Source organism: Lissotriton vulgaris, chromosome 4_1 (genome assembly GCF_964263255.1).
Source record: "Lissotriton vulgaris chromosome 4_1, aLisVul1.2, whole genome shotgun sequence".
NCBI classification, from domain to species: domain Eukaryota; kingdom Metazoa; phylum Chordata; class Amphibia; order Caudata; family Salamandridae; genus Lissotriton; species Lissotriton vulgaris.
In genome coordinates, this window is record NC_141691.1 from 1,864,121,622 (window position 1) to 1,864,140,082 (window position 18,461).

Genomic DNA, 18,461 nt, shown 5'->3' on the forward strand with positions numbered 1-18,461 from the left:
GGATTCGGGCTCTAGACCGAAGTCGCCTAAGAGGAAGCATGGGAAGGATGTAGTGTCTCCGTCACCAGTGGTCTTGGATCCAGAAGGTGAGGCTTCGCCTTCGGAGTCGCAGGCTCATTCGCCGGCTCCGGTTGTGAATCCGTCTCAGGCGCCGTCTCCGGCTCGAGAGGATGAAGAAGTCCCTTTGCCTGTGGAAGAGGAGGCGAATCTGGAACCTCCGAATGGTCAATCTGTGGGTTTTTACCCACCTTTCCCTGCTCCAGGTCAAGACCCTACTGCGTTTTTAAACGCTATGTATGGTGTATATTCCAGAGCATGGTACCCCTCTGGTGCACCTTCGGGTCCTATGGGTCCTCCGGCGTATAATTTAGGAGTTCCCCACTCCTATGCTCCAGCTCCCTTTATGCCATTTAATGCCGGCTCCGACGCTGCCTTGGCATTACTCGGTGCCGCCGAGATCGTCAACGCCGATACCGACGTCGCCGGCTCCGAGTCGACCTCGAGAACAGCATCCTGTGCCTACGGATTCGATCCCGACGTCGATACCGGCTCTGTCTGAGTCGTTCACGGATCCAACGCCGCGGCTGTTGAAAGAGAGATCCAGAATGGATGCTCAGCGCCTTCTAGAGGAGCAGAGATCTAGAGAAGCTGAGGCTGAGATGGAAGAAGGTGAGCTTCAGGAGGAATGTTTTGAAGATCTAGGAGAAGCAAGTGGTTTGGAACTTTCTCCTTAATGAGAACTGCCATCTGTGTCTGATGCCCCTTCAAAGGATGTTAAGCCATACCACATGGTCATGAGGAAGGCTGCAGAACCTTTAAATTTAACTTTGCCTATAGTGGAATATAAATCCAATCTCTTGACTGAGGTTCTCCATTCCCCAAGTTCTGTTATTGAACCATTGCTTCCCTTTAATGAGGCATTAACTGAGCCTATTTTGGAGGTTTGGAGCAAGCCTCTTACAGCTCCTGCAGTGGCTAAAAGTGTTGCGAGGAGGTATAGCGTTGCACCTGGGGATCCTGAGTTTTTAATCTCTCATCCTTCGCCTGAAAGTCTGGCTATTCAGGCAGCCTGTTCTAAAAAGACTGTGGGTGCTTTCCCTCAAGTGCCTGGGGATAAGGAATCCAAGAAACCGGATCAGACTGCGAAGAAGTCTTTCATCAGCAAGTATGGCTTTAAAATCGACAAATGCCACTTGCCTTATGGGGAGATACATACATGCCCTGATGGATTCTCTGCGACTGTTGGCTCCTAAAATTCCTGATGACAAAAGGAAGGATTTTGAGGAGGTATTGACTGATGCACAGGCGGCTGCACGACAAGTGATCCAGAGTGGGCTAGACACTGCTGATTCAGTTGCTCGTATCATGGGAACTGCTGTTGCCTCTAGAAGGGCTGCCTGGCTGAAGTCATCGGACTTTTCAGCGGATGTTCAGGCTGCGTTATTGGATTTGCCCTTTGACGGTGTTGGACTTTTTGGTAAAAAGGCGGATGCACCTTTGGAAAGATTTAAGGACAGTAGGGCTACTTTGGGACCGCGGACCAGAGGTTCATCTACCAAAAGGCATAGAGGTTTTGAACGTTCTTCTTTTCGTCCCTACCGTCAAGGTCAACAGCAGCAGCAACAGCAAAATCCTCTGTATTGGTCATACAGGGGTAAGCAGAGAGTTAGTCCTCGGGGACGTCAAGCCTCCTCCTCCTCCACCTCCTCCAACCCCCCAGCCACAGAAAAGCAGTCCTAGATCCGCCATTCCCGATCATGCGGGTCCTGTAGGGGGTTGGCTTACTTATTTTCTAGGGGATTGGGAATCGGTTACATCAGATCTTTGGGTTCTCAATCTCGTAGAAAATGGGTATGCTTTTCCCTTTCGGGAATTCCCTCCAAATTACCCTCCTTGCCAAGGTTTTTGCACGGAGGAACACCTGTTACTCCTGCAGGAGGAAGTCCAGACACTGTTAAGAAAGGGTGCGATAGAGTTGGTTCCCGAGCAGGAAAGGGGTCCGGGATGCTACTCCCGGTATTTCCGGATACCCAAAAAGGATGGCAGGCTTCGTCCAATCCTGGATCTCAGGATCTTGAACCTTTACCTAAAACAGGAGAAGTTCAAGATGCTCACCCTTGCACAGGTTCTTCAGGCGCTGATGGAAGAAGACTGAATGGTGTCAATAGATTTGCAGGATGCATATTTTCACATTCCTATCCTGCAGTCACACAGGAAGTTTCTCCATTTTACGGTAGGATATCAACATTACCAGTTTGTGGTCCTACCGTTTGGTCTTACTACTGCGCCTCGAGTCTTCACCAAGGTGATGGCTGTGGTGGTAGCACATCTCAGAAGATCGGGGATACCGGTATTCCGGTATCTGGACTATTGGCTGATCAAGGCAGAGTCTCCAGAGATAGTGCTCCATCATCTGCAAGAGACAACTCTGTTGTTGCACAGGTTGGGTTTTTCGATAAATGTACCCAAATCTCACCTGGTGCCCTCCCAGCGCAACCTGTTCATAGGTGCGGTACTGGATACAACTGTGTGTCGTGCATTCCCTCCACCTCAAAGGATTCGCGACATGCAGGAAATGATTCCTTTATTTTACTATGGAGTGGTCGTTCCAGTCCTGAAGGTCCTTTGCCTGCTCGGTCTGATGGCTTCCTGCATTCTGTTGGTCAACCATGCACGCTGGCACATGAGGGCACTCGAGTGGTGCCTCCGCAGGCAGTGGTATCAGCACCACGGAGATCTCAGGGAGTCTGTGAGGATCTCCATAGAAACTGCACTGGATCTGACTTGGTGGGGAGTGGAAGGCAACCTGTCTCAAGGAAAGCCCTTTCAACTGCCTCCATCTGTGGCTACAGTGATAACAGATGCATCCACTCCAGGGTGGGGTGCTCATCTGGAGGTCAAGGGTCTTTGGTCTCCAGAGGAAAGGTTGCTTCACATCAACCTTCTGGAATTGCGGGCGATACGTTTGGCACTCCAGGCCTTCCCCCCTTCCCTTCGCGGTCGGTCAGTTCAAGTCCTGACGGACAACACCACCGCGATGTGGTATGTCAACAAGCAGGGAGGAGTAGGGTCGCAGTGTCTCTGCAGAGAGGCTCTGCGTCTCTGGTCCTGGGTTCAGGACCATCAGATTTGTCTGATGGCAAATCATCTGGCCGGAGTTCTGAACGTTTGTGCAGACAGTCTCAGTCGGCAGTTCTCAGCCGACCACGAGTGGAGGCTCCATCCGGAGTTAGTTTGTCACGTTTTTTGGACGTGGGGGACTCCTCAGGTGGACCTGTTTGCCACTCACGAGAATGCTCACTGCCCGTCATTCTGCAGCCTCCAGTATCCGATGCGGGAAGCGTTGGGGGGCGCGTTTCAGTTGAGTTGGGGCACAAAACTCCTTTACGCGTTTCCTCCCATACCCTTGATTCCTCGTGTTCAGAGGAAGATTCGCCAAGACCGGGCCCAAGTCATATTGATCGCCCCGGATTGGCCAAGAAGGGTGTGGTACACAGATCTTCTCCACCTCTCCTCGTCCCCACCGCTCCGTCTCCCTTTCAGGGCAGATCTCCTCTCTTAGATGGAGGGGCAGGTTCTACACCCCCACCTCCAGACCTTACACCTTCATGCCTGGAGATTGAACGGGGCAACCTGATTTCCTTTTCTCTCCTACATGATGTGGTGGATGTCATTCTTTCGGCCAGGCGTGACTCCACCAAATCTATCTATTCATACAGATGGTCTAAATTTGTCACTTGATGTGGAGAGAAATCTGTTGACCCTTTAAAGGCTTGTTTGTCTGATATACTACAGTTTGCTCTTTCTTTGGCGCAGCAAGGGTTTGCTGTTGCCACAGTCAAGGGTTATCTTTCGGCCTTGTCGGCATTTCTCTGTTTGCTGGATCATCCGTCATTGTTTAAATCTCCTGTGGTTTTAAGATTTTTGAAGGGCCTTACAAATAAATTTCCTCCTACTCCCTTTATTGTGCCTCAATTGGACTTATATCTGTTACTTACTTTTCTGATGGGTTCTCCTTTCGAGCCTTTGCACACGTGTCCCTTGAGACTTTTGTCTTTTAAGACGGTCTTCCTGGTTGGTATTACCTCGGCAAGGAGGGTAAGTGAGGTTCAAGCTCTTAGTTCGAAGCCCCCATTCTTGACCATTCATGCTGAACGAATGGTACTTCGGACCAGGGCTGCTTTTCTGCCAAAGGTGGTAACTCCCTTCCATCTAGGACAGTCCATTACCCTCCCTACCTTTTATCCTCCCCCTCACCCTTCCAAGGAGGAGGAGACACTTCATCGCCTGGACCCCAAGAGGGCGGTGAGCTTCTACCTGGACAGAACAAGAGATTTCAGGGTGGATGACCAGCTGTTTGTTGGATTTGCTGGCTGCAAAAAAGGAAAAGCTGTGCACAAGCGCATACTTTCAAGATGGATCATACTATGCATCAAGATCTGCTACTCCCTGGCGGGTAAGGAACCTCCAGAGGGTATAAGGGCTCATTCTACTAGAGCAAAGTCTTCAACATCTGCTTTGTCTAGGGGTGTTCCTGTGGAGGACATTTGTAGAGCGGCACATTGGGCCTCCCTCCACACTTTCGCGAAGCATTACTGCTTGGATGCCGAAGTGAGGAGGGACGGCCAATTTGCTCGTTCTGTTCTCCAGGATTTTCTGGTATAGGAGAGTGGACACCCTCCTCCAGGAGTGGGGACTGCTGTGAGACTCTATGCACAAGGTGAGGAATCCACTGGCAGATGTATCTATAAGAAGAACAAGTTACTTACCTTCGGTAACGCCTTTTCTGGTAGATACAGTATCTGCCTGTGGATTCCTCACATGCCCACCGCCTCCCCGTTGTCCACTCTTTTATACCATAGATAATGACAATGTTTAAATGTTTATATGTTATTCTTCTTGGATTATTGCATTGTCTGTACACTGTGTGTTTTATCTTGACTATTGTATACTGTGTATATATCTACTGTTCTCGGTCCATCCGTGTGCCTCGAAGGCACGGAAAAAAGGGCGGAACTGATGTCATCACGCCGGCGTGGGCCTATTATGTTGTTGGTGACGTCAGCGGAGTCGCGCGCGATGCCGTGCCTCTGTGACGTCGTCCACGTCGGCGCAAAGCTACAAAAAAGAATTTCCGAATGTTGCTGACGCAAGGGGATATTCACAAGGTGAAGAATCCACAGGCAGATACTGTATCTACCAGAAAAAGCATTACAGAAGGTAAGTAACTTGTTCGACAGGGGTAAGGCTGTACGAATAATGTATTCAATGGAGGGTGAGTGCCCACATACCGGCATGGATACTTAAGGATCTTGTAGCATGACATATGGATGATGAGGGACTTGTTGACATAGCTGCAATGTTATGTATTGGTTTGTAAATGTGCACGCTTGTAAAAGGATGAAAAAAAGATAAATATTTGAAAAAAGGTATTTTCCATATTATATGCAGAAGCAACTGGTTTATACATTTTGGCTGCACTAAAGTTGGCACGCTGAAAGGTTGAATTCTGAAGGTATGTTTCAGAAAGTTTTGGGCAAATTAATCAACAGGGTATTGTTACAATGAACATTAAAGTGCTATTTCCTATTTAGTACTATAGAAAAATTCTGTAAATTGTAATAAATAAATCATAATAATTAGAACCGGAGTTATGAATGTTAGAGTTTTACGAGTAAAATAACCCCAAAAACATCAAAGCGACACCCACAGGTATCTGGTCGCGCAAGACTGTGGCAAAGTCTAAGGTTATGCCCGGTTTCAGACTTGGAAGAATTTTTAAAGAAAAGTTTACGAGAAGGTAAAGTTCAGTGGGGCAGGGCAGCCGGCAATGTCTGAGGAGGCATTGTAATCAGGAAGCCATTGGAAGAAGTTGCTGTGAAGATTTCTACCTGCGTACTTTGTCACTTTTTTGGAAATAGAACTATGGTGGGATGAAGCTACAGGCTGTAGAAGACCAGGGCTGCACGAGGCAAAAAACCTTCCGTGAGAGGTCTAGCTGAACAGGATTTTGCTGCTGCGGAGAAGAATGTAGCTTGAGCTGCCGCATAGTTAGGTGCATCTTAGGTGGATCGGCTATCAGGTAGGTCCGAATCTTCTGTTAATAGGGATTTGTAAAGTATGGCTAATCACCCGAGAGGGAATCCAGGTGCTTTCAGTTCTTCATCCACTCAAAAGCTGGTCAAGGCTAACTAGCCCAGTCTTTATTCCAACATCCCCACTTTTATCAAAATGTATAAGGCTACATCCCCAAGAGTGCAGCTATTTATTTATTTATTTATTTATTGACATTTGTAGAGCGCGGCGAATACCCGTGGGCGTCTCGGCGCTAGTTAAGGGATGGATCAGCAACTGGATTTGGTGCAGTAGGAAAGACCATCAAAGAAGCCCCCTCCGCCTTGTGTTCCTGTCTAAACCCCCCATCCCATTCCACTATATCAGTATTTGCCTCTGGAGCTCTCAGGAAGCCGCATCCTCTACTGGCCCCAGATATTATTTTTTTAGCCCTCATGCACCAATCCATACCCATCTCCCATTACCGTAGAGATGGGCTTATTTTACTTCCCATCTCGGCATCAAGTCACATTGCACCATTGTCCGAGCGACATTGCTAAAAAGGAGCATATATCACTCTAGTGTCTGGGCTCCTCGCACTCCTAAGACCACCAATTGGGGTGAGAGGTGTATCGCAATGTCCAGAGTATCTGAGATATTATGCCGCACCTCCTTCTAAAAGCCCTGAATCTTCGGGTCGCTCCAAATCGTATGGAGTAGTGTTCCTCTGTGTCAATACCCATGGATAATGGTCTGTCTCTATTCTACCCATAAGAAACAGCCTGGTCCCTGTGTAGTATGCCCTGTGCAGAATCTTCAACTTTATCAGCTGGACTCCAGTCCTGATCGCCACCTTACGGGGTAGCTCCTCCCATTTACCCCTTATGCAGTGGAGTGGGGAAGGACTATTGTGTAGCAAGGTTGAGTATATTTGTCTTACAGTGGAACTAATCTGGGGAGATCGTAGGACTCCATATTCCAGAGACTCAGGGTCCATTGTCTGCTGGTCTACCATTAGTAATGGCTGTTGTTGGGATGAGAAAACCCAATCATTAACTACCTGGAGCTGGGTCGCCCAGTAGTAGAGACTCAAGTTTTGAAGTGGACTCCCCCTCTTTAGGGGTTTCCTTGTCAGCATGAGCAGGACTAACCTCGCGGTGCTTCCCATCCCACAATAAGGTTCTGCCCACACCGTCCAATGCTTTGAAAAACTCCTCTGGAACCTCAGAGGGAATGCTTTGTAGGATGTAAAGAAATGTCGGCAGGCGGATCATCTTAAAAAGGGCGGCTATGCTGAGCAGCGACAACAGGAGCTTCCACCCCCAACCCACATCCCCTCTGTAGTTATCCAGGACCCTGGTGTTTCCCAGATAAATAGCTCCTTGTCTGTGGCCATAAAAATGCCCTAGTACTTAAGTCCATCTAGGGTTATAGTTCAAGGCTCCTTTCTTCCCCTCTTGCGAGAGTGGGTAGACTTTCAATTTGCACCAATTGATGTAGAGTATTGAGTAAGACCCAAAAAAGTCAGAATGTGGGAATTCGTGGTATGGGTCAGACAGGTACAGCAGTATGTCATTCACATAAAGGGATATAAAATCTTTCCACCCAGTATCCCATCGCATCCCCCTAAGGAGTGTGTCCTGGTGGATCCAAACTGCCTGTGGTTCAACTGCCACCCAAAAGGTATAGGATATAAGCGGCTAGCAAGTGCTGCTGCTGAGGCTGAATTCCGTAGAGACCGCCGATTTAACTGGCGATTGAATGTTTATAGGGCAGCCCGACCCAGGGCATATAGTTTGGGCAAATGCCATTCAAGGGAGTTGAACGCCTCCAGACTGGTCTGTCTCCACAAGGCAGTCTATCACTTTCATCAAACGATTTACAAGGACTTTCACCAAAGTCTGAGGCTCCAGGTTGAGCCAGGAGATTGGCCGATAGGAGGCACACTCCCCAGAGGGCTTCCCCAACTCGTGAATCTGCGATATTGTGGCCTTTCTTGGATCCCACGGAAGGACCTAGTCTTGATGGGCTTTGTAAAACATATCTTGTATTGAAGCCGCCACGAAGTGTTGAACACACTTGAAGTACTCTGCAGGCAGACCATTGGGGCTTGGAGATTTCTGCCCTTTCATTTGGCCCATAACCTCCGAGATTTCTATCTTCGTGTGCCCTGCTTCTAAAACATTCCTCGCATCCCTCCTCACTAGGGGATTGAGAGATCTACCACGAAGTCCCTCAGGCTGATTTTATCCCCTCCGGTCAGGGTTTCGTATAGACCCTCCAGATAATAGAGTGCCAGTTAAAAAGAACATTATGTACAATTTTCAGTTCAATAGTGTTTTTATCAAGTTATCAAAGTTAAAGTTGAAATGTGTGTCACATTCAAACCAAGCAATTGGACTGTTTTTCTTTTTCTCACTCTCTACAGAACTCTGTCAGCATTGTCTCACTGGTCAGCCATCTTTGGTGAGACACAATACCTTCCACTACTTGCATTCCCATTTGTGAAATTATTCCAGAACAACCAACTGATCTGCTTTGAAGTTATTGCCACTGTAATAGGTGAGTGAGCACCATGTATGAATTGATCTTTCTAATGGATTTGTCATGGGAGGTAAACAAAGTCATCCAGTCGTTGTATGCGAGTAATTTTACAGTGTCGACTGCCAGAAAGCTCTAGTGGCCAAAACAACAGGTTTAGCGTGAATGTGATCAATAGGAACTCAGTATGGCACTAAGACTACACCCTGATCATCCTCCATTATGGAGATAGTTCTGTATGTGAGACTAAAATGACCAAGGGGTCTGCCCCCAGACAACCTTTAATACCATGGGGTAGTTGACTTTGACACGAATGAGATAAGCCAAAACTTGACGCAGAGAGCATTTAAGAATTGAGTGAGTGACACGTCCCATATACCAACTCTTTTAGTCATTCAGTCTCCCAAGTGTTCTGTTGAATGGTCTTGTCTCTTAAGGTCAAATCTCCACTGATGGACTGTGAAATCCAGGTTAACTTTTAAATATTTTAAAATTATTTTCAAGTTGCCCAACATGGTCTTTAATGTCAGATTTTCAATTGTGATTGGTAGTGACATGTGCTTGTACAGCCTGTTAAAGCCTTGGGTGAAGCTCAGAAGGCTAATCTCACCGCCGACCAACATACATGTCAGTTGGGTCAGCTGGTTGGCCATGTAGTAATACCCCGTATATGGAAGGTGGAGTCTTCCGGAACCAGTATGGACTTGTAGTTTGCTAGGTTTCCAGTCTCAGTTTCTTTCTGCTACAGTTAAACATTTTGATTTCAGAACCAATGTAGTTCAGAGTCATTTTCTGGATCAACAATGGCAGTGTACAAACAACTATTTGAATCTGGACCCTACTACTATCTTGATTACTCGTACCCTCCCCCAGAGTGGGAGACGTTGATGTGGCCAACGCGCACAGTTGTTAAAGGTCTTTTTTAAGAGGTGTTGTAGATTACTGTCAACTGTCTTATTTAGACCTCTGTTGTTTAGTCTCCCTGAGTAGAGTTAGGATAATCTGTGCCCTCTTCATGCCAAATTTATCTACTGTGGGGTTTCGCATGTAGCATAGAACATGGGCATTACCTCACAAAGCCCCCTCCAATTTCCCTCTCCCATCAATTAACTTCATATTCAGAGAAAGGAGACAAAAATCCTATTATGGACATTAAGACAAATAGGGAAGATTTAGGAGACATTGGTGTTAAGAATGTGATCAGCATATAGAAAGGATTTTACAGTGCCTGCAGGGGTGGGAACCCCCAGCATCTGCACCAAAGTTCTAATCGCGAGATGACAAAGGCTATGGTATAAGCAGAAACAGGAGTGAAGATAAAGGGCATTCCTGCCCTGTGCCATGTTTGTTATAGGTTGAGATGGAATTCCCACTCAAATCACCTGGGCAATAGGGTGATTATATAATCATTTCACCATATAGATAAAATCGTTACCTGAGCCAAATCTCTCTGACTTATGTATGTAACATGGTTGAATGCTTTTCCAGCATCAGGTAATAGAATGAGGATATCAACCTCGGCGACCCTGAAGCAAGCGCAAGAGATGTACAAGTGTCAAGTGGTACCTAGAAGTCTGTCCAGGTACAGACCCCTCTTGGGATGGGTATACCAGTGATGGAATGGTTCTACACAACCTAGTGGCCAAGATTTTGTACAGAATTATGGTACCATCATTGATACGGCAGATTGACTGACAACTACTGCATTCAATTATGTCTTTTCCGTCTTTAGAAATAGAACTTATGATGACTTTGTTCCAAAGTGGGCCTAGAGAGCCAGTCTTTTTGGCCACTTTCAAATCCTTATAGAACATTGGCACTATGAGTTTTGCACATTGTACAGAACTTTCTAGGGTAGCCCTCCTCCGAGGCAGATCTACTGGTTAGCTGATCAGAAATCACAGTGGTGAATTCTTCCATGGTGATATTGCCTTTGAGGAAAAGTCTCCTTTTCGAATTCAATGAGTCTGGGGACAAAGGGCTCAAGCATTTTTCTTCTAGTGTCATGTCTGATCTGATTTACAAAAAGGGGGTGGTGATGAACAGAGTGTCTGAGTTAAACAGACCACTCTTACCCAGTCCAAAGATCAGGGCTTGATCCATCACCGTTATTTATCTCACTGCCCCATCCCAGCTCAGAACCTGGCTATATGCAAATCAGTCTGTCCCTGGCCCAGTGCATCATGGGAACAGGGCAGACTAAACTACCAAGCCAATTCTTCACCAGAAAGGAGACAAGCTACCGGGGACCGGTTTCTGGCATTTCAGCCTTCTTCAGCCCGGCTTGCTTGAATCCTGATGGAGGAGTGAGAAAGGGACTCATGTCTGAGTATACCCTGCCACACCTATAGTGGCCAAAACCGATTTACAAAAAGGGGGTGGTGATGAACAGAGTGTCTGAGTTAAACAGACCACTCTTACCCAGTCCAAAGATCAGGGCTTGATCCATCACCGTTATTTATCTCACTGCCCCATCCCAGCTCAGAACCTGGCTATATGCAAATCAGTCTGTCCCTGGCCCAGTGCATCATGGGAACAGGGCAGACTAAACTACCAAGCCAATTCTTCACCAGAAAGGAGACAAGCTACCGGGGACCGGTTTCTGGCATTTCAGCCTTCTTCGGCCCGGCTTGCTTGAATCCTGATGGAGCAGTGAGAAAGGGACTCATGTCTGAGTATACCCTGCCACACCTATAGTGGCCAAAACCGATTTACAAAAAGGGGGTGGTGATGAACAGAGTGTCTGAGTTAAACAGACCACACTTACCCAGTCCAAAGATCAGGGCTTGATCCATCACCGTTATTTATCTCACTGCCCCATCCCAGCTCAGAACCTGGCTATATGCAAATCAGTCTGTCCCTGGCCCAGTGCATCATGGGAACAGGGCAGACTAAACTACCAAGCCAATTCTTCACCAGAAAGGAGACAAGCTACCGGGGACCGGTTTCTGGCATTTCAGCCTTCTTCGGCCCGGCTTGCTTGAATCCTGATGGAGCAGTGAGAAAGGGACTCATGTCTGAGTATACCCTGCCACACCTATAGTGGCCAAAACCGATTTACAAAAAGGGGGTGGTGATGAACAGAGTGTCTGAGTTAAACAGACCACTCTTACCCAGTCCAAAGATCAGGGCTTGATCCATCACCGTTATTTATCTCACTGCCCCATCCCAGCTCAGAACCTGGCTATATGCAAATCAGTCTGTCCCTGGCCCAGTGCATCATGGGAACAGGGCAGACTAAACTACCAAGCCAATTCTTCACCAGAAAGGAGACAAGCTACCGGGGACCGGTTTCTGGCATTTCAGCCTTCTTCGGCCCGGCTTGCTTGAATCCTGATGGAGCAGTGAGAAAGGGACTCATGTCTGAGTATACCCTGCCACACCTATAGTGGCCAAAACCGATTTACAAAAAGGGGGTGGTGATGAACAGAGTGTCTGAGTTAAACAGACCACTCTTACCCAGTCCAAAGATCAGGGCTTGATCCATCACCGTTATTTATCTCACTGCCCCATCCCAGCTCAGAACCTGGCTATATGCAAATCAGTCTGTCCCTGGCCCAGTGCATCATGGGAACAGGGCAGACTAAACTACCAAGCCAATTCTTCACCAGAAAGGAGACAAGCTACCGGGGACCGGTTTCTGGCATTTCAGCCTTCTTCGGCCCGGCTTGCTTGAATCCTGATGGAGCAGTGAGAAAGGGACTCATGTCTGAGTATACCCTGCCACACCTATAGTGGCCAAAACCGATTTACAAAAAGGGGGTGGTGATGAACAGAGTGTCTGAGTTAAACAGACCACTCTTACCCAGTCCAAAGATCAGGGCTTGATCCATCACCGTTGTTTATCTCACTGCCCCATCCCAGCTCAGAACCTGGCTATATGCAAATCAGTCTGTCCCTGGCCCAGTGCATCATGGGAACAGGGCAGACTAAACTACCAAGCCAATTCTTCACCAGAAAGGAGACAAGCTACCGGGGACCGGTTTCTGGCATTTCAGCCTTCTTCGGCCCGGCTTGCTTGAATCCTGATGGAGCAGTGAGAAAGGGACTCATGTCTGAGTATACCCTGCCACACCTATAGTGGCCAAAACCGATTTACAAAAAGGGGGTGGTGATGAACAGAGTGTCTGAGTTAAACAGACCACTCTTACCCAGTCCAAAGATCAGGGCTTGATCCATCACCGTTATTTATCTCACTGCCCCATCCCAGCTCAGAACCTGGCTATATGCAAATCAGTCTGTCCCTGGCCCAGTGCATCATGGGAACAGGGCAGACTAAACTACCAAGCCAATTCTTCACCAGAAAGGAGACAAGCTACCGGGGACCGGTTTCTGGCATTTCAGCCTTCTTCGGCCCGGCTTGCTTGAATCCTGATGGAGCAGTGAGAAAGGGACTCATGTCTGAGTATACCCTGCCACACCTATAGTGGCCAAAACCGATTTACAAAAAGGGGGTGGTGATGAACAGAGTGTCTGAGTTAAACAGACCACTCTTACCCAGTCCAAAGATCAGGGCTTGATCCATCACCGTTATTTATCTCACTGCCCCATCCCAGCTCAGAACCTGGCTATATGCAAATCAGTCTGTCCCTGGCCCAGTGCATCATGGGAACAGGGGCAGACTAAACTACCAAGCCAATTCTTCACCAGAAAGGAGACAAGCTACCGGGGACCGGTTTCTGGCATTTCAGCCTTCTTCGGCCCGGCTTGCTTGAATCCTGATGGAGCAGTGAGAAAGGGACTCATGTCTGAGTATACCCTGCCACACCTATAGTGGCCAAAACCGATTTACAAAAAGGGGGTGGTGATGAACAGAGTGTCTGAGTTAAACAGACCACTCTTACCCAGTCCAAAGATCAGGGCTTGATCCATCACCGTTATTTATCTCACTGCCCCATCCCAGCTCAGAACCTGGCTATATGCAAATCAGTCTGTCCCTGGCCCAGTGCATCATGGGAACAGGGCAGACTAAACTACCAAGCCAATTCTTCACCAGAAAGGAGACAAGCTACCGGGGACCGGTTTCTGGCATTTCAGCCTTCTTCGGCCCGGCTTGCTTGAATCCTGATGGAGCAGTGAGAAAGGGACTCATGTCTGAGTATACCCTGCCACACCTATAGTGGCCAAAACCGATTTACAAAAAGGGGGTGGTGATGAACAGAGTGTCTGAGTTAAACAGACCACTCTTACCCAGTCCAAAGATCAGGGCTTGATCCATCACCGTTATTTATCTCACTGCCCCATCCCAGCTCACAACCTGGCTATATGCAAATCAGTCTGTCCCTGGCCCAGTGCATCATGGGAACAGGGCAGACTAAACTACCAAGCCAATTCTTCACCAGAAAGGAGACAAGCTACCGGGGACCGGTTTCTGGCATTTCAGCCTTCTTCGGCCCGGCTTGCTTGAATCCTGATGGAGCAGTGAGAAAGGGACTCATGTCTGAGTATACCCTGCCACACCTATAGTGGCCAAAACCGATTTACAAAAAGGGGGTGGTGATGAACAGAGTGTCTGAGTTAAACAGACCACTCTTACCCAGTCCAAAGATCAGGGCTTGATCCATCACCGTTATTTATCTCACTGCCCCATCCCAGCTCACAACCTGGCTATATGCAAATCAGTCTGTCCCTGGCCCAGTGCATCATGGGAACAGGGCAGACTAAACTACCAAGCCAATTCTTCACCAGAAAGGAGACAAGCTACCGGGGACCGGTTTCTGGCATTTCAGCCTTCTTCGGCCCGGCTTGCTTGAATCCTGATGGAGCAGTGAGAAAGGGACTCATGTCTGAGTATACCCTGCCACACCTATAGTGGCCAAAACCGATTTACAAAAAGGGGGTGGTGATGAACAGAGTGTCTGAGCTAAACAGACCACTCTTACCCAGTCCAAAGATCAGGGCTTGATCCATCACCGTTATTTATCTCACTGCCCCATCCCAGCTCAGAACCTGGCTATATGCAAATCAGTCTGTCCCTGGCCCAGTGCATCATGGGAACAGGGCAGACTAAACTACCAAGCCAATTCTTCACCAGAAAGGAGACAAGCTACCGGGGACCGGTTTCTGGCATTTCAGCCTTCTTCGGCCCGGCTTGCTTGAATCCTGATGGAGCAGTGAGAAAGGGACTCATGTCTGAGTATACCCTGCCACACCTATAGTGGCCAAAACCGATTTACAAAAAGGGGGTGGTGATGAACAGAGTGTCTGAGTTAAACAGACCACTCTTACCCAGTCCAAAGATCAGGGCTTGATCCATCACCGTTATTTATCTCACTGCCCCATCCCAGCTCAGAACCTGGCTATATGCAAATCAGTCTGTCCCTGGCCCAGTGCATCATGGGAACAGGGCAGACTAAACTACCAAGCCAATTCTTCACCAGAAAGGAGACAAGCTACCGGGGACCGGTTTCTGGCATTTCAGCCTTCTTCGGCCCGGCTTGCTTGAATCCTGATGGAGCAGTGAGAAAGGGACTCATGTCTGAGTATACCCTGCCACACCTATAGTGGCCAAAACCGATTTACAAAAAGGGGGTGGTGATGAACAGAGTGTCTGAGTTAAACAGACCACTCTTACCCAGTCCAAAGATCAGGGCTTGATCCATCACCGTTATTTATCTCACTGCCCCATCCCAGCTCAGAACCTGGCTATATGCAAATCAGTCTGTCCCTGGCCCAGTGCATCATGGGAACAGGGCAGACTAAACTACCAAGCCAATTCTTCACCAGAAAGGAGACAAGCTACCGGGGACCGGTTTCTGGCATTTCAGCCTTCTTCGGCCCGGCTTGCTTGAATCCTGATGGAGCAGTGAGAAAGGGACTCATGTCTGAGTATACCCTGCCACACCTATAGTGGCCAAAACCGATTTACAAAAAGGGGGTGGTGATGAACAGAGTGTCTGAGTTAAACAGACCACTCTTACCCAGTCCAAAGATCAGGGCTTGATCCATCACCGTTATTTATCTCACTGCCCCATCCCAGCTCAGAACCTGGCTATATGCAAATCAGTCTGTCCCTGGCCCAGTGCATCATGGGAACAGGGCAGACTAAACTACCAAGCCAATTCTTCACCAGAAAGGAGACAAGCTACCGGGGACCGGTTTCTGGCATTTCAGCCTTCTTCGGCCCGGCTTGCTTGAATCCTGATGGAGCAGTGAGAAAGGGACTCATGTCTGAGTATACCCTGCCACACCTATAGTGGCCAAAACCGATTTACAAAAAGGGGGTGGTGATGAACAGAGTGTCTGAGTTAAACAGACCACTCTTACCCAGTCCAAAGATCAGGGCTTGATCCATCACCGTTATTTATCTCACTGCCCCATCCCAGCTCAGAACCTGGCTATATGCAAATCAGTCTGTCCCTGGCCCAGTGCATCATGGGAACAGGGCAGACTAAACTACCAAGCCAATTCTTCACCAGAAAGGAGACAAGCTACCGGGGACCGGTTTCTGGCATTTCAGCCTTCTTCGGCCCGGCTTGCTTGAATCCTGATGGAGCAGTGAGAAAGGGACTCATGTCTGAGTATACCCTGCCACACCTATAGTGGCCAAAACCGATTTACAAAAAGGGGGTGGTGATGAACAGAGTGTCTGAGTTAAACAGACCACTCTTACCCAGTCCAAAGATCAGGGCTTGATCCATCACCGTTATTTATCTCACTGCCCCATCCCAGCTCAGAACCTGGCTATATGCAAATCAGTCTGTCCCTGGCCCAGTGCATCATGGGAACAGGGCAGACTAAACTACCAAGCCAATTCTTCACCAGAAAGGAGACAAGCTACCGGGGACCGGTTTCTGGCATTTCAGCCTTCTTCGGCCCGGCTTGCTTGAATCCTGATGGAGCAGTGAGAAAGGGACTCATGTCTGAGTATACCCTGCCACACCTATAGTGGCCAAAACCGATTTACAAAAAGGGGGTGGTGATGAACAGAGTGTCTGAGTTAAACAGACCACTCTTACCCAGTCCAAAGATCAGGGCTTGATCCATCACCGTTATTTATCTCACTGCCCCATCCCAGCTCAGAACCTGGCTATATGCAAATCAGTCTGTCCCTGGCCCAGTGCATCATGGGAACAGGGGCAGACTAAACTACCAAGCCAATTCTTCACCAGAAAGGAGACAAGCTACCGGGGACCGGTTTCTGGCATTTCAGCCTTCTTCGGCCCGGCTTGCTTGAATCCTGATGGAGCAGTGAGAAAGGGACTCATGTCTGAGTATACCCTGCCACACCTATAGTGGCCAAAACCGATTTACAAAAAGGGGGTGGTGATGAACAGAGTGTCTGAGTTAAACAGACCACTCTTACCCAGTCCAAAGATCAGGGCTTGATCCATCACCGTTATTTATCTCACTGCCCCATCCCAGCTCAGAACCTGGCTATATGCAAATCAGTCTGTCCCTGGCCCAGTGCATCATGGGAACAGGGCAGACTAAACTACCAAGCCAATTCTTCACCAGAAAGGAGACAAGCTACCGGGGACCGGTTTCTGGCATTTCAGCCTTCTTCGGCCCGGCTTGCTTGAATCCTGATGGAGCAGTGAGAAAGGGACTCATGTCTGAGTATACCCTGCCACACCTATAGTGGCCAAAACCGATTTACAAAAAGGGGGTGGTGATGAACAGAGTGTCTGAGTTAAACAGACCACTCTTACCCAGTCCAAAGATCAGGGCTTGATCCATCACCGTTATTTATCTCACTGCCCCATCCCAGCTCACAACCTGGCTATATGCAAATCAGTCTGTCCCTGGCCCAGTGCATCATGGGAACAGGGCAGACTAAACTACCAAGCCAATTCTTCACCAGAAAGGAGACAAGCTACCGGGGACCGGTTTCTGGCATTTCAGCCTTCTTCGGCCCGGCTTGCTTGAATCCTGATGGAGCAGTGAGAAAGGGACTCATGTCTGAGTATACCCTGCCACACCTATAGTGGCCAAAACCGATTTACAAAAAGGGGGTGGTGATGAACAGAGTGTCTGAGTTAAACAGACCACTCTTACCCAGTCCAAAGATCAGGGCTTGATCCATCACCATTATTTATCTCACTGCCCCATCCCAGCTCAGAACCTGGCTATATGCAAATCAGTCTGTCCCTGGCCCAGTGCATCATGGGAACAGGGCAGACTAAACTACCAAGCCAATTCTTCACCAGAAAGGAGACAAGCTACCGGGGACCGGTTTCTGGCATTTCAGCCTTCTTCGGCCCGGCTTGCTTGAATCCTGATGGAGCAGTGAGAAAGGGACTCATGTCTGAGTATACCCTGCCACACCTATAGTGGCCAAAACCGATTTACAAAAAGGGGGTGGTGATGAACAGAGTGTCTGAGTTAAACAGACCACTCTTACCCAGTCCAAAGATCAGGGCTTGATCCATCACCGTTATTTATCTCACTGCCCCATCCCAGCTCAGAACCTGGCTATATGCAAATCAGTCTGTCCCTGGCCCAGTGCATCATGGGAACAGGGCAGACTAAACTACCAAGCCAATTCTTCACCAGAAAGGAGACAAGCTACCGGGGACCGGTTTCTGGCATTTCAGCCTTCTTCGGCCCGGCTTGCTTGAATCCTGATGGAGCAGTGAGAAAGGGACTCATGTCTGAGTATACCCTGCCACACCTATAGTGGCCAAAACCGATTTACAAAAAGGGGGTGGTGATGAACAGAGTGTCTGAGTTAAACAGACCACTCTTACCCAGTCCAAAGATCAGGGCTTGATCCATCACCGTTATTTATCTCACTGCCCCATCCCAGCTCAGAACCTGGCTATATGCAAATCAGTCTGTCCCTGGCCCAGTGCATCATGGGAACAGGGCAGACTAAACTACCAAGCCAATTCTTCACCAGAAAGGAGACAAGCTACCGGGGACCG

The 18,461-nt window shown here is 48.4% G+C and overlaps 1 protein-coding gene across 2 annotated transcripts in view; it reads left to right on the plus strand.

Moving 5' to 3' along the window:
- The window catches only part of TBC1D31 (TBC1 domain family member 31), a 696,792-nt gene that overhangs the window by 397,926 nt on the left and 280,405 nt on the right, over window positions 1–18,461 (plus strand). For both annotated transcript variants that reach the window (XM_086966171.1, XM_086966170.1), the window contains exon 11: window positions 8,483–8,616. In XM_086966171.1, coding sequence (XP_086822297.1) covers window positions 8,483–8,616 — 134 coding nt within the window. The remainder of the gene's footprint in view (window positions 1–8,482; window positions 8,617–18,461) is intronic.